Consider the following 25260-nt stretch of genomic DNA (forward strand, 5'->3'; position numbering starts at 1 on the left):
CTCTAGTTTAAACCCCACAGTGTAACATTAACAAACCTACCTGCTAGGATATCATACCCTCCCTTCCGGTTCAGGTACAAACCATCCCATCTATACAGGTCCCACCTTTCCTGGAAGAGAACCCAATGATCTAAAAATCTTAGTCCTTCCCTCCTACACCAACTCCTTAGCCACATATTAAAGTGTATAATCTTCTTGGTGACGACTGTTTACTCGTTCCCATGGATGCTGCCTGGCCTGCTGAGTTCCTGCAGCGTTATGATGTGTGTTGCTTGGATTTCCAGCATGCACAGATTTCATTGTGTTTGAAAAACAGAGAATGTTAGGAATCATCAACACATCAGGTTGCATTTGTAGATGGAGAAGCAGATCTTTCTGCAGATGTTGCATGACCTGCTGAATGCTTCCAGTTGTTTTCTGTTTTTATTTACTTCATAACATTTGGGAAATTAATTTGCTTTGAAACTGATCATTTTTGTTGGCTGCATTTAATTTAAGAACATAATTAACTTAAAGTTATGGACTGAATCAGTTGTAGGGCATCAAGTCTTGAGATGAAAGCCATCATGATCAATACAGCAACTTGTTTGATCAGTGCTACTTCAATAACCTTTTTTAAAAATGTTTCTTGTAAGTGCCATTTTCAAAGCAAAGGCAGTTAAATCTGTATCTTTTTTTAAGTGATTGTTTATCGCTGTATTTTGTACTTTAGAAACCAGGGTTATTTTTAATGTCTGGTTGAATTGTTCTAAGAAAAGCAATCTTTATGCAAGTGCTTTATGGTCCAGATGTTCTGAAGTCTCTATATTGTTGTCAGATGAAGCAGAGAAGTGCTAAATTCCATCTGTATTTTGTCACAAAGGCAAAGATGACTGCCAACCAACTAAGATTTTTTTTTGTGTGAATATTTATGTGCGTGGCTTTGGGACCAAGTGTGTGTACTCTACACTAAGGCACAACTGGGGGTAATGGAAACATCCTTTAAATCTGGCATGAATCCAACTTGTTGATAATCTATTATTTATCTGTGACATTTCATAATTCTGGAAACACACCTTGTGGTGCCTCTTTTTAGTAAACTTTGTAACTGTTAATGGGTTACTCAATCAAATTTCTTGTTATATAATTCATGTTCCATTATTCCAATTTAAGATATCACCTTTCAAGATAAATGTTAAATTTTAGCAGTTTTGTGGAGAGATAAGTACTACATTTCTCCCAGTACTGGTAACTTTGCTGTCTGTTTGGAGCTACCTTTCTATTCATACTAAAAACAGTTTGGCTTAAGTCAGCAGATTTTTCTCCAACAGACTTGCCCTCATGAATAAGTAACTAACCAGGCAATTCTCCTCATCTTAAAATCTGCTGTTATTTAGATGAGAAAGCCTTTTACACCCCCTCTCTCTTTGTGTTAGCTAGTTTTAGTGATTTTTTTTAAAGCAGTTTCTTTTTGAAGTTAATCTTCACCTGTGCACCTGCAGTGTGACAACCCATCTGCTCACAAAGCATCAATTATGAAATGTTACTCTTGGTGACAAATCAATAGATGTGAATATGATGTTTCATTTTTAATCTCAATGTAATAGTGCTGAGTAAGCGTGAAGAGCACTCTAAAATACTGTAATGCACGTAATTTCTTGATACAATCCCTCTGTAGTGAATAAATTCTCATCCAGTGGTATAGTCATGTTTGACAAGAGGCTTTGTTTTTGTCTGCGTTGCAGTGGAGTGCTGAAACTGCTTTTTGATGCACAGCCTTGTTCTGAACCAGACAGTCTGAGTGCTTGAATTCCCCAGTGTTTTTTGAGAGAGACGGGGCTTAATTTCTTTGTCTGTTCATTCAATAGGCAAAGAAAAGACGAGCTAGAGCAGCGGATGTCAGCCTTGCAAGAGAGTCGCCGTGAGCTGATGGTACAGCTTGAAGGACTAATGAAGCTGCTGAAGGTAAGAAATATTCCCTGCCACTACATAGACTTTAGAAACCATCAACTCCTTTATAGATAGAATATTTTATTTTCCCTATTATTTGTCTGCTCAGCCTTTGTTCTTGGTATGCACTTATCCAATTTGCTCTTCACATTATGAATGCATTAAATTATAATTGGAAAAAATATGCACATCAAATTATATTTATATTTTTGTGCCATAAATTTAACTTTATCAGCCAACCAAGGATGCTTTACTTTTGATGAACTGTGGTTGACGCATTGTGCTATGAAAAGGTGGGTTAAGCTTTGCAGGTAGTCAGACTTCTGCACTGAGGTTCAAAAATGCAGTTGTGCAGTCACAGGCAAGGTAGAAAATAGGTCTAATACTCCCTGAAGGAGAAGCCACCCAGGATTCTTCAATAAGAGTCCCTAAATTTGTGTGAACATCTCACTGGAAGTATTTTCTCCTGAGCTGAATGAGACAAAATAAAAACAACTTCAGAGTTAACACATTTTGTCAAAATCTGATTCTGATTTTGTTTCTGATCAGCTTTGTTCATCTTCTTACTGTTTTAAACCTTATTTTGCAATATTTCAGTTTCTATACAGCGATGTTTTTAATTAAGGAATGTGTAATACTAATGAGGGAGTTTTCACCTCTTAAATCTATATCGATTTGGATATGATATCAGAAATAAAAAGGCATTGGACTGCAATGTAGGTGATTTAATGGCCTTGAATTACTGAGTGATTCTCCCTGTTAAGCTCCAGCTGAGATTTTCCTTTGGAGTCTGCTACTTTCTAGAGTTATAGCTGCTCACCTTCCTCTTCCCCTGCTCCCACCCCATCTCTCATAGAATTTCAAAGCCAGCATGTTCTTGCAAAAGTCATTTATAATCTTTTTGGAAAGTAAAAGTTGATCTGTAAATTTATCTTAACTAGTAAGAATACAGATCAGTACAGGCCCTTCAGCCCACAATGTTGTTGTAACCTATAACCTACTCCACGATCAATCTAACCTTCCCTTCCCACACAGCCCATAAATGTTGTTTTTGCATCCCATTGATGCTGAAGGGTATTACTAATGACTGTGGACAAACGTTACTCTCATTGTTGTGGATTCTTTACTCCCAGGCCACATTCGTAGTGTGTAGGGATTTTGATCTAAAGTGCAGAATGGCCCACATCTTTCTGACATCAATGAGTCCCCTGCATTGGTTCCCAGAGTTTGCTATTTCTACTGACACTACCCTCACAGAAGCTTCTAACATGGAGATGATTTGAACCCGCGTGGTAAAGGGTTCTGTGTCAATACAGTTTTATGAAAGGGCCTAAAACTCGAAAAACTGATATGTTGACAGCTCCTGTGGCTTAGCATGTTGTCAAAACTGCTGAATTACTTAAATGTTTCTGATGTTCATGTTTAGAAAATTACTAAAATTACTTATAACTTTTAATTTTTAAATGTAAGAAAATCTTAAACATAAACATTCGAATATAATCATGGCAATTAGCATATGCTTGAGACTCGGTGTTGCTTCATTGAAATCAATGGAGCAAATTATTCTTGGCAATTGTCCTGACTGGACAAGATGACCACTGAACAGAGAGGGGAGCAGTTGAGACCAAATAGTCTCCAAGTGGCACAGAGGCTGCACATCTCATATCCTGTGATGTCACCACCTGTGTCCCCCAGAACACTTTGATAGATCACTAATGTGAAGTTTTATAATAAGTTAAAAAAAACTAAGATGGAAATTATTTCAGAAACTTCAAAATAATACACTTGGTTAAAGCAGTTTGAAATACCAATGAATGATTATAAATAATAAAATGAATGAAAATAATGGATAGACATGTCAGAATGGGAATGGGATGTGGAATTAAAATGTGTGACCACTGGGAGATCCTGCTTTCTCTGGCGGATAGAGCGTAGGTGTTCAGCAAAGCGGTCTATCCACGGCCTCCTCTACTGTAAAGATGAAGCCACACTCAGGTTGGAGGAACAACACCTTATATTCCGTCTGGGTAGCCTCCAACCTGATGGCATGAACATCAACTTCTCTAACTTCAGCTAATGCCCCACCTCCCCCTTGTACCCCATCTGTTACTTATTTTTATACACACATTCTTTCTCTCACTCCCCTTTTTCTCCCTCTGTCCCTCTGAATATACCCCTTGCCCATCCTCAGGGTCCCCCCCCACCTTGTCTTTCTCCCTGGGCCTCCTGTCCCATGATCCTCTCATATCCCTTTTGCCAATCACCTGTCCAGCTCTTGGCTCCATTCCTCCCCCTCCTGTCTTCTCCTATCATTTTGGATCTCCCCCTCCCCCTCCAACTTTCAAATCCCTTACTCACTCTTCCTTCAGTTAGTCCTGACGAAGGGTCTCGGCCTGAAACGTCGACTGCACCTCTTCCTAGAGATGCTGCCTGGCCTGCTGCGTTCACCAGCAACTTTGATGTGTGTTGCTTGAATTTCCAGCATCTGCAGAATTCCTGTTGTTTGCTTGATTTTTATTGATGTTTTGGCTCTTTAATCATAATCTTTGTCACATGTTTTCAAGTAGAATTATTATTTGGTCCTCTATAATCCTATTGGTTTTAAAGGTTAGGCTGCATTCCCCTTTATTGTCAAGAGAAAATCTGCAGATGCTGGAAATCCAAGCAACACACACAAAAGCCAGAGGAACTTAAAGGCCAGGCAGCATCTGTACTTTTTTCCATCGATGCTGCCTGCCTTGCTAAGTCCCTCCAGCATTTTGTGTGTGTTTCTCTTTACTGCCGTGTTTTATTAGCATGTTTGCCAAAATTAGTACCAACATGGCAGTTGAGAGTTGAAGATGAGAGACATGGAAATTATCTTGCACTAAAAATACTTATTGTGATGTTCAGTGGATCAATGTGTTCTGCCATTGGGGTTAAGAAAGATTTGAATCTCAAAATGATTCTGAAAGCAAATTGCTCATTTGTCTTAAAGTATTTCTTAAGGTTTTTTTTATAAGGAGGTTACTCTAAAAATATTGGCGTAATATTCTCATACATATTTAAACAAAATTTACCTTGCTATATTCTTATGTCAAAATTATACTATGTCCTTTCATAGAACTGAAGCTGTTCCTTGAAAGATGGGGTTAGAATCCAATTACTTCCCTCTTTGGTATTCATCTAATGTTAGGCAAAGGTATAGGAAAGTGTTAGGAACACATGGTGTTTTCTTTTTGAATGGTGCTTATGATATTTTTTTTCCGTTTCCCACATCCTGTGACACCTCTGAAAGAGTTCACCAATTTGATTTTGAGGCTGCATGTGGGCGCTGTTAATCTCAGTCCATAAGAGACCAGATGGGTGCTACGATAGTGCAGCAGTTAGTGCAACACTGTAACAGCCCGGGTGCTGTGGAGTTCAGAGTTCGGTTTCTGTGCACAATGTTCAGTGAATCTCTGCAATTCTCTACCAAAGGGAGCTGTGAAAGCTCTGTTATGTAGCTTTCTTCTGACTCAATGTCGTCGTTACTCATTTTTAAGTACAAGTTATGTTGTGTTTTTTGTAAAGTGGGTTTTGAAGATCTGCAGAAGCAAGGTAAATGTTTCTGGTGTGTTATTACATGTACTATAAAATATCGTGACATTTATTGAATCATCCACCAGCAGCTGATGGTCTCCACATGTCAGTACAATGTTCAGGCTTTTGGCTCTATAAAGAATGTTACTCTGGCAGACACGAGACAATTTTTAATTATCTCTGTTGCTTTCAACATTATATCTCTATATGCAACTGTAGTGTGTGTTAGATGAGTTTGCGGGCAGCACCATACAAAATATTGGCCAGCTTTTGTTTTTCTTTTAACACTGCCTCCATTTCCAGATTAATCCAGTCAATCACTCTCAGTTCCCATACTCAAGCTGCTGTTAAATAAATCAGCTTTGTCTTAATGTATGGATTGCATCTTATCTAATTTGTTTTGTTGACTGTGGAACGAGGAGCGGGTGTCCTTTTTACCCCCAACAGTGGCAAATAGAAATATCATATCAATTAGAGCTAAGTCAGGTTGTGAGTTAAGTTATAGCAAACATTCCACTTGCCTCATCCAGTTAATGGAAAGATACCAGAATGAGGACGAAGGCAGAAACCATGATGGACAAATATCGAGGGAATTCCAGTGCTTTGTGAAACAGTAGCAAGAGTGATCGGGGGTTTGGGAGCAAGGGGGGAGTTGGATTACTAATTATTAATGCAAAAGGGATAACCTTCCTTTCTTTCCAACAAAGTGTGTAAATGACTCCAACTGCCTTAGTAAATCAATCTTTCCTGGCTTGTGCATTGATTTTTGCTGGAGCCATGTATAAGTCCCTGTTTACTGCTCTTCTCGCCTTTCAACAGTTGTAGATGTCTATTTACATTCCAATAATCTATCTTCTCTTTTCTCATGTTTCTTTCAATTTTTCCAAATGCTTACTTGTATAGGATGAGGAGCAGAAGCAGGCAGTAAGTTGAACTCAACCTTATATTCCCGAGTGTTTCAGTTCTGTGCATGAAGGTAAAATGTGAATAGCCTTTCTAGAATGGATAATAGTGAGTGAGAGTGTCTTTGGCCCTATGTGCACAACATAGGTGCACATATCAACATCCTCGACCTTGGTGCCAGCTACTAAGCATAACTTAGCAGTAAGTAAAGATACTTTGTTGATAAATGTACCAAACTGTTCATAATTGGCACTTTTAATTGATTATCTACATGCTTTTATCTTTTATTCTTCAATATGTAATATGTTCATAATTCTACAACACAAAAACAAAATCAATTCAGCCTGCTTATGTCTGAGCCACTAATTTGAAAAGTAGTTGCACTGTATGGCCCTTTTTTTCACAGTCCTGCAAATATGTCTGTTTTAATCCAGTACTCATTGTAAAGCAATAGTTTGGTGATAGTTATTAACATAAATTGGCCAGTTGTTGCTTCTCTGCTTTCTGTATGGATTGATTTCTTTATCCTTAAGCCATAGCACTTTTTTAAGGATGCTTCTTTCATCCTGGGAATAGGATATTGTTGACAGCATTGTTCTAAGGAAAGCACCGACATCTTTACCCCTCCCCAAGGGATCCCTGTCTGATCAAACAGTGCTGGGATCAATAGTAAAGATCCCAAAGTAGTAGCACTTGTTTTACCCCATTTTGCAGCTGTTACCAAGAATCTTGAAAGGTATATTTTACACTGTGAAAGCAGTGACACAGTGAATGGAAGAAAATACGAAGCACACAAAAATCATCCAGAAGTCTCAATTTACGTTGTTCACTTCAAAAGCAGAAGGCTGGGGGTCTTTTTTAAGAGTTTTATTTCTAGACTGAAGTGCAAGTGCAAGACTGAGTGCAAGGTAATAACCTTAGCAAGATGCAGAGGAGATGTCAGATTCCCAAGGCAAGGTCTGGGCAAAAAGTACACTACAGATGGAATACACTTTGCCTGAATGCAACAGGGGCCAGGGTAATGTGGAAATAATAAAGCAGAAAATGCAAGCAAAGTACTACTGTATTTGAAAAACAAATGCAAAATAAAGGCTGCTGATGATATATGTGAACTTGAACTGATTATGTGGTAAAGAGCTGTTTGAGTGGAAATGCGTGAATAAGTACCTGAAACATTATGAAATGAACAGACAAGGAAGAAATAATGAAATAAATGCACACCAATCCAAGGTGGTGGTGACCTAAATTCCTCAGAAGTTCCATATTCATGTGCATGAAATCTAAATAAATTGAACATCCCGGAGGCTCTTCTGAGGGAGAATGAGAGAAAGGGAAACTGTGTGTGTCAGTAATTGATACTGTTGACTGGATAAATGTGCAATAATGCAGGCCTTTTCATGTAACCGTTAATATAACAGTTGTACATTTTGAAACATGATGATGACAAGGATCATGATAAGAAAAGTGTTCAATCATGAGCTTGCATTGTACAGTTTGCACATGGACAGATATAGTTTCTAAGGGTGTGAATTTGAATTTTTATGAAGAATACTGAAGGAAAATGGTAATCCTATTAACTGTGTTGAGTTGTTGCTAGGATCAAATGGATAAGGAATGCAAACGAGCTGTTAAACCTGATGTAAGTAGTAACCAAGAAAAAAGATTCTAAGAAATATCATGGCACTTGTAAACATAAGCTGTTGAAATTATATAGTAAGGTACAGCCCTTGAATGGAAAATTACGAGATAAATGAAGGAAATCAGAATGGACAGAGCAATTGGAAGTAAAAAGAGCATGGAATTAAAATGAATAAACTTGAGAAATCCTGTGCAATGGGAACCAAGGTAACCAATAAATTAGTTAAGGAATGAAATTAAAACAGCAGGGAATTGTCAAGCATTGCTTTGACTTTATGTAAACCATGCAGTCAGGAAAGGAAACATCCGATCAATAGAAACATGATATGTTGACTGATGAAGCAAATATTCTAAATTAGTCCTTTAATGTTTTTCACAGGCATCATCTCAGCATGGAAGTTAAATACCTTGGAGAAAGCTGTAAAATATTTATAAATATTAGATGGGACATTTTTGAGAAAGAACAAGGTCATACATCTGGATGGACTTAACAAAAAGTTACCATTGTTAGTACCTAAATCCGATACACTACTATTTTCTACAAATCATAGAGAATGTATATAGTGCTAAAGATTCACTAGAATAATTCCGGGAATGAGAGGGTTAAAATATGAGGAACGTTTGTCCGCTCTTGGACTGTATTCCTTGGAGTTTAGAAGAATGAGGGGAGACCTCATAGAAACATTTCGAATGTTGAAAGGTGTGGACAGAGTGGATGTGGCAAAGTTGTTTCCCATGATGGGGGAGTCTAGTACGAGAGCGCATGACTTGAGGATTGAAGGGCGTGCATTCAGATCCAAAATGCGAAGAAATTTTTTTAGCCAGAGTGGTGAATCTATGGAATTTGTTGCCATGGGCGGCAGTGGAGGCCAAGTCACTGGGTGTATTTAAGACAGAGATTGATATGTATCTGAGTAGCCAGGGCATCAAAGGTTATGGTGAGAAAGCGGGGGAGTGGGACTAAATGGGAGAATGGATCAGCTCATGATAAAATGGCGGAGCAGACTCGATGGGCCGAATGGCCGACTTCTGCTCCTTTGTCTTATGGTCTAAAGATGACAATATTTAACATGATACTCACCTTTAAAAACGGCTCCATAAATTACCCATGTGTTTATGATCATATGAGCATAATATTTTTATAAATTTGTTGGTAGGCGTCATGAGAAACAAGACAATGAAGTTATTATTGTATGACAAAGAAATCAACTTAAATAACTTGATAAGTCTTGTTACATATGTTTATTAGGTCCTTGAGAAACCAAGATAAACCTCTGTTAATCCAGTTTTCTGGAGACTTGGTGCAGGACTGGCAAATTTTCTCAACTATCGGATGTTATTCCAATTAGTAGTGCAACACACTTTTGAGTTTCACATGTTACACAACAGCATAATAAATTTTCCAATAAAGTTGAATGGAGCATGGGAAACAGCATCCATTAATTTCAGGTTCTGCTTATTGTCATTCAACTTTGCACATCTATACTGGCAAACAAAACAATGTTCCTCCAGGCCAATGTGCACAGCAGAGTACATGTAACTCACACACATAATACATAAAGTAATAAATTAACAAATAATAAGGTGCAACTATGATACAAGTTTAAAATAAACAGTATAGCACTACTGGCACTTCATATGTGATGAGACCTGGGTAGTGGCAGGGAGTTCAGTATTCTTACCCTGGGGGAAGGTGGTGGAAGAAGCTTTATCTAATGCTATGGTACCTCCTGCCTGATGGTAGGAGATCAAAGAGATTGTTGAGGGATCACTGACAATGCTAAGTGCCCTGCGTATGCAGCGCTCATGATAAATATCTCTGATGGGTGGAAGAGAGACCCTCATGATCCTCTCAGCAGTTCTCTCTCAGTCCTTTGTAGGGACTTGCGGTCAGGTGCCTTGCAATTAGATGAGTGTAGAAATGGGGCTCTGGTGAGTTCCAAGGGAGTATGGGAAATGGAACCTCTGAGCTTTTGGGGGCACCCAAGTTGTTTCAAGGGGAGCATTGGCACCAGGGCTTTAGTGAACTTCAAGGAAGCACAGAAACCAGGTATCTTAAAGGGAGCACAGGAATGAGCAACTAGTGAGCTGGATGCCAAACCAGCAGGATTTCTGAATGATCGGTGAATTATCAGGGTTGTACTGTAACTGGTTCTGATGACATGAGTCTTTTCATACCATAATATAAAATGTGATTCGTCCATGTGGTAGGTAAGCATGCAATGGGGAGCATTTTGAGCTAAGCTGAAGATTAATTGGATCCCCAGAACATCTGGTGGCAATGAATGGAGTAATGCAAACATAGGTGCAAGACTGTTTGCATTAGTAATAAATCATCTCAGCACACAATCATGGCTCAAAATAAGGGAGGGAACCAGGGCTGTCTTAGTCTGGGAATAAGCAGCCAAGGGAGTTAAACAGTCTTACTGGCATCCTTCCAGAAGGATACAACAAGTTTTCCAAAAGATCTCACCAGAATTTTGTCTCAAACAGTTGTGCTTCAGTTATAAAATTCTGTGAAGCCGCAGACAGGCCTGCAACCCATTTCCATAGCAATAACAGTGACAAGCGAAGCTGCCACCCTCCTGCCTTGATCCAGAGATTGTAGTTAACTGCAGTAAGACGAGGCTGCAGGATGTACGTTACAAAAACTGCAAAGTTGCTTCTACATAAGACAAGCCACCTGTTGCAGGATTGCTCTATTTGTCTGTGAGGTTGGTGTGCTGAACAAAATCAAGCCAAGGCCACTTGGTCCTGGCAGCTTGTTTCTGTGCAGTAATTCTGGTTAAGTTCTTCAGTGCTCAGAGTGCATCAAGTGATACGTGTGTCTTCGGGAGAGATGGGGGATGGGAATGTTAAAGTACATATTTATATGAGCTGCAAAAGCTTTTATTCTGTGAAAGCTTCCTATACATGAATTCCCCAAAGAATAAGAAATGGCGTACTGCCCCAGACCATTGAATAGAAGGAAAGGGGAAAGCAGGAAAGTAGGTTTGCAGGTGGTTCTACAGCTGGGCTTTCTTCAGGATGGACAGTCAGGAAATCAACAAAGGTACTGGACACAGCAAAGTGCTGGACTACATCATGACACCAGACATCTTTCCTCTTAGGAGTTATTCATATGAATTTAATAGCCTTCCAACATTCTTTGTTTTTTACATAGTCTTCGATCAGATACTGAGTGACATTGGGTGGACATTTAATAAGAATCAGCTATTGTATATTAGGCTTTACTTTCACACTGGTGTCCCATGTGTATTTTGTCTCCTCATCATTACCTTGTGCAATCCCTCAGCATCAAATCTATTTGGGAATGGATATCAACAGCTCAGGGTAGAGGAAAAAGCTGGTTCTCCTCTAGTAGATTCCTCTTTCAGGTCAACAAGCAAACCTCTGTGTGTTGCTTTCTTATCAAGTTCAATTTATTGTCCACTCACTTGTACACATGTATACCGCCAAATGAAATTTTCTTCTGGACCAAGGTCCAGTACATTGTACATATAACTCACACACGGTCTTTAATTGATCCTGTTATAGTTATCATTCTGTAATGTAGATTTCTTGAGAATGCCCACAAGAAAATCAATCTTAGGATTGTCTAAGGTGACATATATGTACTTTGATAATAAAATTTACTTTGAACTTAGAGCATAGAGTAATATTACCACAAATAAATTTAACAAATAATGAGGTATATTTACGACACAATCTATAAAGTAAACAGTGCAATACCACTGGTGCTTTATTTTTCATGAGACCTGGGTGGTGGCAGGGAGTTCCAGAGTCTTGTGGCCTGTTTCCCATCTGAAAAGTTCGGTCCTAATACTCTGGGTGCTCCTGCTTGATGATAGGGGTCAAAGAGATTATTTTTACTTAAGACTTGGCATAAGTGTATATCTTTTTTGTATCCAGAGGGAATTTATTATTTTTGTTCGTTCTTCACTGTCAGGAGAAACCACTTGTAAAATAAAACCTGGAACAAGAGAACCTAAAATAAAATCTATAAACAAGAGAAAATCTGCAGATGCTGGAAAACGTATCAGTTTTGTGTAGTACTTGATTTGTAACAGAACACCTTGCAACATCTCTATGCTATTCGTAGTGATAATAAAGTCATGTTAATGTTGTTTTGGTCATTTTAGTTTTATTTTCTAATTTGGATTCCAGACATAATGTATTAAAATTGTTAATTTCTATTTACAGTGCTGCCTGTGATCTTCCAGATGCTAAAAGATTGATGCTGAGCCTAACAATGTGATCAAGGGTTTTTGCTTGTCATAATCTTTAGTTTAAAATATTTATTTATTATTCATGGGATTTTTTTTTTCTCTTTTTTTATGTACGTGTCTAGCTCCTGTGCACACTAAACTTGTATGATTAGACCGGTGCATTTCTGATTACAATCCCATCTTTTTTGCACAATGATTATAGATAGTGTTTTCCTAATGGCTGATAAGTCAATCCGCTCTCTAAGCGTATGATGTAATGTTTGCATACATTTCTTCATGACCAGTTACTTAAAGCTGCAAGTCACTCAAAGTAATTGCAACATCTCTTTCCTTCGCACAACTAGCTTAACACTTCATAGCAATTAATCTTAAAACTGAGACTTGAACTTGGCTGGCAATTGAGCAATTAATCTCTGCTTATTTGTTTTGTAGGATCAACTTAGATTTCACAATTTTACACTTCCAGACAGTCTTTGCTTTTTATTGCCTCTTCAATCTTCTCTTCTTATTTGGGTCTTCCCAGAAACCATCTACTTCCAGGGCCTTTCTTTTCTCAGATTTTTTTGATTCTTTCTGACCACAGCTTGAAATTTCTATCAGATGTTAACTTGTTTTGTTATTTGCAGTTTTAAAGATTTCTTCCACAGTCCTTTTGCTTTTATGTAACTGTTTTATTTTTTGTTTATTTTTATTTATTCTAACTTTTGTATTAATTTCTAGTCACCTAGATTAAGTCAGTTAGTTCAGGGGCTTTGTTTTATTAAACTATACGATTCAGATCAAGTTTAATAGTTTAGAGGTGAATGTGGACATAAGGCCACATAGAGGAGAGCTGTAAAATAGAAAACTGCAGGATGGTGATAGATCTGAGCAAAATATCACTCAGGAGGCATTGCGAGAGTGTAACAATCAGCTAGCAGAAATGGTAGATGTGAATTTAACATTCAGGAAAGGTTTATATAGGTACATGGATAAGATGGGTATGGAGGACTATGGTAGATGGGACAAGGTGGATGACCATGCATTAGATGGGCCAAATGGCCTCTTTTTTGTGCTGTAGTGCTGTATGACTATAACTTCCCCTACAAGCCTTAACATACTTAATGGCGTAAAGCACAGCAAGAGAAAATCTGCAGATGCTGGATATCAAAGTAAATGCACACAAATTGCTGGAGGAACTCAGCAGGCCAGGCAGTATGTAGGAAAAGAGTAATCAGTCAGCGTTTCAGGCTGTCCTGATGAAGGGTCTCAACCCAAAACATCAACTGTTCACTTTTTCCCATAGATGCTGCCTGGCCTAGCCGAGTTTCTCCAGCATTCTGTGTGTATTAATGATTGAAATGATTATTCTGTCAGAGTTTCGGGAAGGATTTCGAGTTTTTGAGTAATTTAGCTAAATGTTAAAACTTGCACTTAATGTGCAAATGAAAGCATGAAAACAAAGAACAAAATGAAAAAGCATCTTTCTAGACAACAAAGAAGCAAGGATTTACTTCATAGTTTCGTTTTGTCAACAAAGAGCTTCATGTACACACACACTTCAAATTGCTGTAGAATTTTTGCTTTATTTCATGTACTTTTCAAAAAATTGTTTTTTATCCTCTTTGATAAATTCTGTCATATCTTAGCCTGCAATAATAATGGAAAGTGCATCAGTCGAATCAAAATCTGCTCAGCTGAGTGCTCTATTTGGGTGATGTGATGTTTTGCTTCTGCATGATAATACACTACTTCGGCTGGCAGTCTGATGGTTATTTTTGCAATAACTTACTGTATGGCATGAAATTAAAACTTTTACTATTGCTCATTATTCTTTAGATTTCAAGCATGCTGTAAAAATAAGCAGGACATGGTTGATTTGCCTTTGCAAAATCAATTAATTGAAATCATACAGTTGTGCAGGAAATGTACAGCAAAAACTATGACTGTGCTACAGGAACAAAAGCACACGTGAGCACAATGAATGGTTACTGTTCATATTGGTCAATAAGTAATGAAAAGCAGCCTGCACACGCAGTTGTGCTGTTACTATGGTCAACGCAATGGCAGAAACACTGGAGGAAGGAAATCTGCTTGACTGTTAAGGTATTTGATCCATAAACAGGTTGAGAAAATTGCGAGTTGACACCCAGCTTGACTCAACATGATAGACCAATTTGCTTCTGCAAATCCACCTGTACACCTTGGAAAAACCGAATTGGCAAAATTATCTGCAGATGGAATTATTAACAAAAGTTTACATGGCCCCACATTAAATTTCATACAAAAGAACAAGGTCAAAGGATTAGAATGAATGTGTAAATGAAATGCTACATCTGGTATTTTAGTCGCAGTAATAAAAACAAATAATGAAGTGGTAATGGTGGAATTAATAAAGAAAGAGAAGAAAAATGCCAAAAAAATTTATAGGACCCTGACTCAAATCCTTCTGGATACAATATGTAGTTCTGGTCACTTAGACATAAGGACTTTGCCTGCGAAAAACAATGAAAATAACCTCGTGTTAACAAACATTTTAACTTAAAAAGAGATGGTTATGAATTGAATTGAGTAAATTAATATGTATCACTTGATTACTAAATGACTGTGTTAAGAAAGCAGAAGATACAAGTTTAATTTATAATTAGAAAAAGATCACATAGAGTTTTTAAAATTTGTTATCAGACATATGTGATTCTTTTCCTTTCCAAATGAATGCTAAAATTGCATTTGCCTTACTACCTTACTACCAACTAAACCTGCAAGTTAACCTTTAGGAAATCCTGCACTGAGACTTCCAAATCCCTTTGCGTCTCCAATTTCTGACTTAATTCCCCATTTAGAAAACAGCCCATAACTTTATTCCTTCTACCAAAATGCATGACCATATATTTCCCTATGCTATGTTCCTCTGCCTCTTCTTTGCTCATTCTCCAAACCTGTCTAAATCTTACTACAGATTCTCTGCTTCCTCAACACTACTCCCATCCACCTGTATTTATATCATCTGCAAACTTGGTCACAGAACCATCAATTCCGTCATCTGGATCATTAATATATGACATGAAGAGTAGTGGCAGCCAAGCAGGGAAGAACTCGGTCTCTGGGCACACAGCCAGCAGCCAGCTCGCTGCTTTCGGTCTTCTGTGTACTCCCATGACACATCAGGTGGCGGCACCGACCTCGAATCTGCCCTCCTCCAGAGCCACGAGAACCCGGCACCCTGAAGGCGCGCTAGTCTTCCAGGCCACATCCTTAGCATATCGAAAAGTGGCTGGTCGTGAGGCCCTGAGAGTGGGTCCCATTTCCGTAAACAACCGAAGTCAGTGTGTAACTCCAGGTCAGGGTCTTCAAAAGAACCTGGAGAAGGGGAAAAAAAAAGATATTTTAGATAGAAATAGAGCTGTTTCTGAAGATACAAGCAAAGGAGTCGCCGTCAGGTGCAATCATCCTAAGCTCTGCCCTCCACATGGTGAACACCAATGCGAAGTATAAATTCACCTCATCTGCATTTCCTTGTTCCCCATTACTACCTCTCCACTATCCTTCTCTTGACAGTCCAGTATCCACTCTTGCTTCTCTTTTAGAACCATATAACATTACAGCACAGAAACAGGCCATTCAGCCCTTCTTGACTGTACCAAACCATTTTTCTGCCTAGTGCCACTGACCTGCACCTGGACCATATCCCTCCATACACCTCTCATCCATATAGCTGTCCAAGTTTTTCTTAAATGTTGAAATTGAGCCCGCATTTACCACTTCATCTGGCAGCTCATTCCACACTCCCACCACTCTGTGTGAAGAAGACCCCCCCGCAATGTTCCCTTTAAACTTTTCCCCCTTCACCCTTAACCTATGTCCTCTGGTTTTTTTCTCCCCTTGCCTCAGTGGAAAAAGCCTGCTTGCATTCACCCTATCTATACCCATCATAATTTTATATACCTCTATCAAATCTCCCCTCATTCTTCTACGCTCTAGGGAATAAAGTCCTAACCTATTCAACCTTTCTCTGTAACTGAGTTTCTCAAGTCCCGGCAACATCCTTGTAAACCTTCTCTGCACTCTTTCACCCTTATTATTATCCTTCCTGTAATTTGGTGACTAAAACTGCACACAATACTCCCAAATTCGGCCTCACCGATGCCTTATACAACCTCACCATAACATTCCAACTCTTATACTTTGATTTATAAAGGCCAATGTACCAAAAGCTCTATTTACGACCCTATCTACCTGTGATGCCACTTTTAGGGAATTTTGTACCTGTATTCCCAGATCCCTCTGTTCTACTGCACACCTCGGTGCCCTATCATTAACCTTGTATGTTCTACCTTGATTTGTCCTTCCAAAGTTCAATACCTCACACTTGTCTGTATTAAACTCCATCTGCCATTTTTCAGCCCATTTTTCGACTGCCTTCCCTTCATCCACTTTCCTGGTAACCTCCTTGAAAAACTAATAGATTGGTTAAACATGACCCACCACTCACAAAGCCATGTTGACTCTCCCTAATAAGTCCCTGTCTATCCAAATACTTGTAGGTCCTATCTCTCAGTACTCCTTCCAATAATTTACCTACTACCAACATCAAATTTACCGGCTTATAATTTCCTGGATTACTTTTCGATCCTTTTTTAAACAACGGAACAACATGAGCCACTCTCCAATCCTCTAGCACCTCACCTGTGGGTACCGACATTTTAAATATATCTGTCAGGGCCCCTGCAATTTCAGCACTAGTCTCCTTCAAGGTCTGAGGGAATACTCTGTCAGGTCTTGGGGATTTATCTACTGTGATTTGCCTCAAGACAGCAAGCACCTCCTCCTCTTCAATCTGTATAGGTTCCATGACGTCACTACCTCTTTGCCTTATTTCCATTGACTCCATGCCAGTTTCCTTAGTAAATACAGATGCAAAAAACTCATTTAGGATCTCCCCCATTTCTTTTGGTTCCATACATAGCTGACCACTCTGATCTTCAAGAGGACCAATTTTATCCCTTACTATCCTTTTGCTCTTTGGATTATCCTTCACCTTGACTGCCAAAGCAACCTCATGTCTTCTTTTACCCCTCCTGATTTCTTTCTTAAGTATTTTTTTGCACTTTTTATACTCCTCAAGCACCTTATTTGCTCCCTGTTTCCTATACATGTCATACATCTCTCTCTTCTTCTTTATCAGAGTTCCAATATTCCTTGAGAACCAAGGTTCCTTATTCTTATTCACTTTGCCTTTAATTCCGACAGGAACATACAAACTCTACACTCTCAAAATTTCTCCTTTGAAGGCCTCCCACTTACCAATCACATCCTTGCCAGAGAACAACCTGTCCCAATCCACACTTTTTAGATCCTTTCTCATTTCTTCAAATTTGGCCTTTTACTCCTTATATACCTGAAAAAAATCTTTTGGCATCCTCTTTCATATTATTAACCAGCTTATCTTCATATTTCAATTTTTCTGCCCTTTTCAAGTTATGTTAACTTAAATAACTACATGCAGGATTTATTAGAGTCTGTGTCGTCATTCCCCACATAGTTCAATTTCATTCTTTTTTTTTAACATTACTTGCATTTCTCCATTATATCCTGAGTCTCTGTAAGTGTTCATTATGTCAGTATATATAGGGGATTAGATGGATCCATTTTGCTGCAGTACCTAATTTCAGGCACCATGTTCCCATCAATTGACTATAGAAGAAAAATTGGAAGATAAGTAGTGCTATTGCAAATCATAATACTTTTGTTTGGTGCTAGTGAAATTTTAACATTTAAAATGTTGTGAGATGGTGAACATTCATTTACTTTTATCCGGTCTGATAGTTGATCATTTTGAATGAACCACAGATCTCATTAAACTATTGGGTAGAAATATACGTGTGCCTTGTAATGAAGTTACTGTGCTTCATGTCTCTAAAAGTTTATTTGCAATTTTTGAATGCATCTGAAGCCCACGCTGGACTAATGTCATTCTGCTTTTCGGCAGTGTAGGAGAAGTAGACTAACATGTCCAGGTGCGTGTTAAAACTGAACTCTTAAGTCAAAAGTTTTGTCTTATAGTTTACCCTGTTTATTATAAAATTGCAGAAGATTATTAAATAGCTACATGCCTGTTTTTTTTAGATCATCTTTTCAGTGTTTTGGACATATGGAGCAGTATTGTTTGCAATTGGTGATGCGGTCTATTTGGTAGACTACAATTGCGATATTCTGTTTTCTCATTATTATTATTATCATGAATTTTTATATTTAAGAATTAGATAACTGCTATTTCAACTGGATGTTTTAGATTCTGGAACTTAATTGTGCGCAACTGACATGGCCAATATCACTCTCATGTCCCCATACATTTCCTCTTTTCCAAATACAAATGTTTATCCAACAAACTCAGCTTTTTTCAACAAACCCAGTTCCCATAGAATATGTATATTCAAGTGTGGAGTCTTGATTACTAAGCCTTCTGTTACAAAGGTATTTAGGCGTATTGAAGCCATGTACAATCAAAGTATATTGGGCTAAGTTTAAAAGTTTCTGACTGGAAGAGCACAGTGATGTTGCCGTTTGCCTGAAGCCTCCTTCTGATTCCATAAGTAATGATGATGTTTCTTGTGTCATTTTGCCTTGTCATAACCGTAAATATCTATTCAATTGAACAAATATTTTAGGTTTGAATTAAGCGATTGTAATCTAGCTGAAAGAAACTATACATTAACACCAAAGTCATGCCATGTTGGTTAAATGATTGTATTCTATTAATCATTCAAAGGTGTTTTAAATCCTGGCAAATGCCTTTTTATGGCAGAAAATGAATCTTAATTGACTATTTGAATTCTTATTAAGGAAATATCTATTATAATTATTTCTTTCAGTTAATTGTTTTCAATGAATTTTATATAAATAATTGTATGTGTATTGCCATTCTTAGAGGGGATTGTAACAGAAACTCAGGCCCCCATAAATGCTAATTGTTCTTTTCCTGCTTCCTTTCTGCCTTTAAAGCTGGAAAGTAGATAATGATTTGGCTACCCTTGTTTATAGCCTGATATCAGAGATGGCTGAGGTTAATCTCACATTGTTCTGTCCCAGAGCCATCAACGTCTAAGTTGTTGGGTGGTTAACAGTGACCTTCCATTTTAGAAGTTTCCTCAATCCAGGCCTTCACAGAACACAGCATGTGATCAGTGGGATATGTCTCCTGAGGTCAAATGTATACATCAGCCAATTTGGGTTGAGCATCTCGAATTTTGGCATTTATCCTTAGAGGTTTGTTTTTAAACTTTGAACTATTTTTAATTCAGTTGACTCTATTGGTTGATTGGTACAAATTGGCAAAACTTCAAGATCAGTGATTACCACCAGCATAAAATCTGTTTCAGCTTCACTTAAAAATTCCAGCTGTCCTTTGTAGCATTTGGCCCATTTTAATGTATCATAATTTCTAACCAAAAAGCAGGTGGTCATTTAATTTTTAAATTGTGGGAACTTTTATTTTGTCTGTTTTTAAAAAATATTTGTTGGACAGTGTTCGAATGAAATGTTGTTAAATGTCTGCATTTATCAGTTTGTTCAGAATAATGTGGAACTTTTCATGAAATGTTTCCTTTTTTTTATTGTTACTATTTTTATAATAATTCAACTACCTGCACAGAATGGCAGCTGATGCATATCAAGATACTGTTATATGTATTAAAGTAATGTACAAATAAAATGAAAATGATGCAATCAATCTTCTGTTTTAAAACACTTATTTCTTTTAAATCAAATTTAATGGAGTAGGAAGTGTGAATGATTCTCTACCCACTTGCTTGTTATAAATACAAAATAAAGATGTCAATAAAGCAACCTAAAGGCCAACTGAGTATCAGACTCTAGATGGCGCTGTTGTTCTGGCATAAGGCATAGGATTTTATTTCAACACAAGACTTTGTCATTCCTATTTTTTTTTAAATCCTGTATCTCTGTAACTAAAGTTGAACTTTATACTGAGATTCTGTGGAGTAACTGATATACTAAGTATAAATGACCCCAAGTATAAATTTATAGTTTTACTGCTATGTTGCTTATAAAATTAGCTAGATTATCCATCTTTAAAACTGCACATGTAATACAATGAATTGGTTATGAATACTTTGAAACATTCCAGTGATGTAAAAAGTTTGAGATAAATGTTTTTCTTGCAACCACATGTCAATCTTGTATAAATATATTTAGAAGGCAACATAAAATAACAACAGCTTATCATGTGCTACTTTATATTAAAATCTGCAATCAGAGATTTATGTTCATCATTGAATTTAAGATTAATAACCAACTATAGAGGTAGATTTATGCACTTGTAGCATATACAATAATTTTTTTAATATAAATTACTGCAGACAGACGGTTATTTTCTTCCAAAACATGAGCAAGGTGTTAGTGGAATGTACAGCCAATGAAAAATTAACAGGTAGCTGGAGTTACTTTCCACAGGTTTTCTATTTGTTCATGATTTGCACATGATGGGAGATGGTTTTAATATTGAGGCTAGGAGCTTCATATCAAAGTTCAAATTAAATTTATTATCAAAGTATAGATTTGTCACCATATACAGTACAACCCTGAGATTCATTTCCTTGTGGGCAATTACAGTAAATACAAGAAACACAAAAGGATTAATGAAAGAATGTACCCAACAAGGTGGAAAACAACTAATGTGCAGAAAAAAAACAAACTGTGTAAATACAAAAAAGTGCAAAAAAAAGCAATAAATATCAAGAACATTCTTCAATTATGTGAAGAACAAAAGGATGACAGGAGTGAAGGTAGGGCCGATTAGAGATAAAGGTGGGAAGATGTGCCTGGAGGCTGTGGAAGTGAGCGAGGTCCTCAATGAATACTTCTGTTCGGTATTCACCAATGAGAGGGAACTTGATGATGGTGAGGACAATATGAGTGAGGTTGATGTTCTGGAGCATGTTGATATTAAGGGAGAGGAGGTGTTGGAGTTGTTAAAATACATTAGGATGGATAAGTCCCCGGGGCCTGACGGAATATTCCCTAGGTTGCTCCACGAGGCGAGGGACGAGACTGCTGAGCCTCTGGCTAGGATCTTTATGTCCTCGTTGTCCATGGGAATGGTACCGGAGGATTGGAAGGAGGCGAATGTTGTCCCCTTGTTCAAAAAAGGTAGTAGGGATAGTCCGGGTAATTATAGACCAGTGAGCCTTACGTCTGTGGTGGGAAAGCTGTTGGAAGAGATTCTTAGAGATACGATCTATGGGCATTTAGAGAATCATGGTCTGATCAGGGACAGTCAGCATGGCTTTGTGAAGGGCAGATCATGTCTAAGAAGCCTGATAGAGTTCTTTGAGGAGGTGACCAGGCATATAGATGAGGGTAGTGCAGTGGATGTGATCTATATGGATTTTAGTAAGGCATTTGACAAGGTTCCACATGGTAGGCTTATTCAGAAAGTCAGAAGGCATGGGATCCAGGGAATTTTGGCCAGGTGGATTCAGAATTGGCTTGCCTGCAGAAGGCAGAGGGTCGTAGTGGAGGGAGTTCATTCAGACTGGAGGATTGTGACTATGGTGTCCCACAAGGATCTGTTCTGAGACCTCTACTATTCGTGATTTTTATTAATGACCTGGATGTGGGGGTAGAGGGGTGGGTTGGCAGGTTTGCAGATGACACAAAGGTTGGTGGTGTTGTAGATAGTGTAGAGGATTGCCGAAGATTGCAGAGAGACATTGATAGGATGCAGGAGTGGCCTGAGAAGTGGCAGATGGAGTTCAACCCGGAGAAGTGTGAGGTGGTACACTTTGGAAGAACAAACTCCAAGGCAGAGTGCAAAGTAAATGGCAGGATACTTGGTAGTGTGGAGGAGCAGAGGGATCTGGGGCTACATGTCCACAGATCCCTGAAAGTAGCCTCACAGGTAGATAGGGTAGTGCGTTCATAAGAGTCACGATGTAATGATGCAGCTCTATAAAACTCTGGTTAGACCACAATTGGAGTACTGTGTCCAGTTCTGGTTGCCTCACTATAGGAAGGATGTGGAAGGATTGGAAAGGGTACAGAGGAGATTTACAGGATGCTGCCTGGTTTAGAAAATATGGATTATGATCAGAGATTAAGGGAGCTAGGGTTTTACTCTTTGGAGAGAAGGAGGATGAGAGGAGACATGATAGAGGTGTACAAGATATTAAGAGGAATAGATAGAGTGGATAGCCAGCGCTTCTTCCCCAGATTGCTCAATACAAGAGGGCATGGCTTTAAGTTTAGGGGTGGGAAGTTCAAGGGGGATATTAGAGGAAGGTTTTTTACTCAGAGAGTAGTTGGTGCATGGAATGCACTGCCTGAGTCAGTGGTGGAGGCAGGTACACTAGTGAAGTTTAAGAGACTACTAGACAGTTATATGGAGGAATTTAAGGTGGGAGGGGTTATATGGGAGGCAGGGTTTGAGGGTCGGCACAACTTTGTGGGCCAAAGGTCCTGTAATGTGCTGTGCTATTCTATGTTCTATTAACATGAAATGAAAAGCCCTTGAAAGTGAGTCCATAGGTTGTGGCAATATTCTGATGATAGGGTGAGTGAAGTTTTCCCCACTGGTGAAAGAGCCTGATGGGTGATGGGTAATAATTGTTCCTGAACCTAGTGTTGATCCTGAAGCACCTATACCTTATTCCTGATGGCACTCATGAGAAGAGAGCACTTCATGTAGATGTGCTCAGTGTTGGGGAGAGCTTTACCCGTGATGGGCTGGGCCATGTCTGCTACATTTTGTAGGATTTACTGTACAAGGATGTTGGTGTTTCCGTACCAGACCGTGATGCAACCAGTCATTATATTCTCCACTCGCATCTATAAAAGTTTGTTAATGTTTTAGATGTCATGTCGAATCAATTCAAACCTCAGAAAATAGAGACACTGCCATGCTTTCTTCATAATGGCACATATGTGTTGGGCCCAGGACAGATCCTCGGAAATGATACCATCGAGGTATTTAAAATTCCAATCCGATATGAACTTGCTCATGGACCTCTGGTTTCCTCCTCCTGAAATCAACAATCAGCTCCTTGGTCTTGCTGACATTGAGTGAGAAGTTGTTGTGGCACTACTCAGCCAGATTATCAATCTCCCTCTATATGCAAATTTATCACCAGCTTTGATTCCGTTTACAAAAGTGGTGTCATCAGTTTGACATTGGCATTAGCCTCAGTCATAAGTGTAAAGTGAGTAAAACAGGCTAAGCACAAAAACAGGAGGTGCACCTATGCTGATGGAGATTTCAAGATTCAAGTACATTTATTATCAAAGAATGTATAAATTATGCAACATTGAGGTTTGTTTCTCACAGGTAGCCACAATGCAAGAAACCTGAAGAACCCGGTTAAAGAAAAAAATAACATAAAAATAAACAACTAACCACCTGATATGCAAGGGAATGAAAAAGAAAACATGCAAACAATTGAAGCAAGCCTGAACTGATTGGGGTCTGTAAGTGAGGAAATCGAGGATCCAGTTGCACAAGGAGGTATTGAGGCCTCGAACTTGTTGAGTAATTTTGAGGGGATGATAATATTGAATGCTGAGCTGTAGTCAGTGAAGAGCATCCTGCTGTATGCATCTTTGCTGCCCCAGGATTGATTTGAGTAGCCAAAATGGCATAAGCTCTTGACCAGTTGTGGCGGTATGCAAACTGGAGTGGATTCAAGATACTTCTCAGGCAGGAATCAATATGTTTCATCACCAACATCTGGAAACACTTGATCACAGTGGATGTTAGTGCTACTGGAAGATGGTCACTGAGGCAGCCCACCACACTTTTCTTAAAGCATCAGTATAATTGAAGCCTGCTTGAACCAGGTAGGTTCATCAGATTGCTGAAACAAAAGTTTAAGGATTTCAGTGAACACTCCAGCCTTAATGTCACATAATACTCCAATGAAGTAAAACCAAAACTAAAAACTTTGCTGCTTCACATGTCAAAGTTGCTGGTGAACACAGCAGGCCAGGCAGCATCTCTAGGAAGAGGTACAGTCAACGTTTCGGGCCGAGACCCTTCGTCACGACAGAATTTTCAGATTTCCTCGTGCTTGTGTTTTGAAACGTTGCTGCTTAACTGTTTCACGGGAGAAGTGTACATGAAAAATATTTTATTTTTATAATCAGGAATTTTTTTCTTTCATGCCATTAAACTTTTTTAATGTTTCTGTGGAATGTGGTAGGACTTTATTGCTCTGCAGAAAGGAAGTGTAATTTCTGACTTACTTTTTTTTCCGTTGAAAGAAATTGACAGATTTAGAATTTGGCTGTTTACTGTAATAGCTCTTGAATGTATTTTGAAATTATTGTGAAAAAAATATGAAGGAACATTTGGATATCTCCCTATGCACTTTGAATCTCTTTATCTGAATAAATGTGAATTTGAAATCGATTCTGAAATGCTTTGACAGTCCTTAAGAGGTTAAAGGAATTGGGAACGCTTTCAAATGAAGTTAGGTTTGATGCTCAACAAATATCACTAAACAATTGTGAAAATGCACAAGTGCTTGCAATTTTATTTCAGATAAGTGGTTTTATGTGTTTTTTCTCCTTTAACGTAGCTGAAAGTTGCAGAAGAAGTAAGTTGCACCATGTGTGTATACGGTTTGAGTACCAAGAGAAAGAAAATATTTGAAATTAGTCTGTGATCCCTTTGCTGAAAGAAGTATAATATGGCAGTAAGGCATGATTGTTTCCACCTGTGTCCTCTGTCATAATCTTTACGTCTGAAAGAAGCCATGCTATTTTCTAAGTGGGCAGTGTGAATAAAGAATACATCCTGCACATGATGCTTTTATCTCCTCTGCTGTTGCCATTGGCAATCAGGGTTCCACTAGAGTTAGGTACTACCAGCATCCCTTTCCCGTGTTTGTAGGAAAACCATGGCTGTCATCTTTAATACGCTGTTTAATCATGGTGAGGATTGTAATCCGTGCTCAATCCTGTTGTTGTTGTAATCTGTCCTCAATCCTTGGAATATGAGCATACTTCA

At 38.4% G+C, this 25260-nt stretch overlaps 1 protein-coding gene across 11 annotated transcripts in view; it reads left to right on the top strand.

The window, feature by feature from the left end:
- Positions 1–25260, top strand: part of LOC134339515 (dystrobrevin beta) — a 587877-nt gene that overhangs the window by 497279 nt on the left and 65338 nt on the right. For 6 of the 11 annotated variants that reach the window (XM_063036126.1, XM_063036119.1, XM_063036153.1 and 3 more), the window contains 2 exons: positions 1848–1944; positions 6394–6414. In XM_063036126.1, the coding sequence (XP_062892196.1) occupies positions 1848–1944; positions 6394–6414 (118 nt within the window). Of the gene's footprint in view, positions 1–1847; positions 1945–6393; positions 6415–12234; positions 13458–25260 lie in introns of those variants that run through there. The other 5 variants (XM_063036160.1, XM_063036144.1, XM_063036179.1 and 2 more) reach the window with 2 other exon arrangements.

This window comes from Mobula hypostoma, chromosome 2 (assembly GCF_963921235.1).
Source record: "Mobula hypostoma chromosome 2, sMobHyp1.1, whole genome shotgun sequence".
Lineage (NCBI taxonomy): Eukaryota > Metazoa > Chordata > Chondrichthyes > Myliobatiformes > Myliobatidae > Mobula > Mobula hypostoma.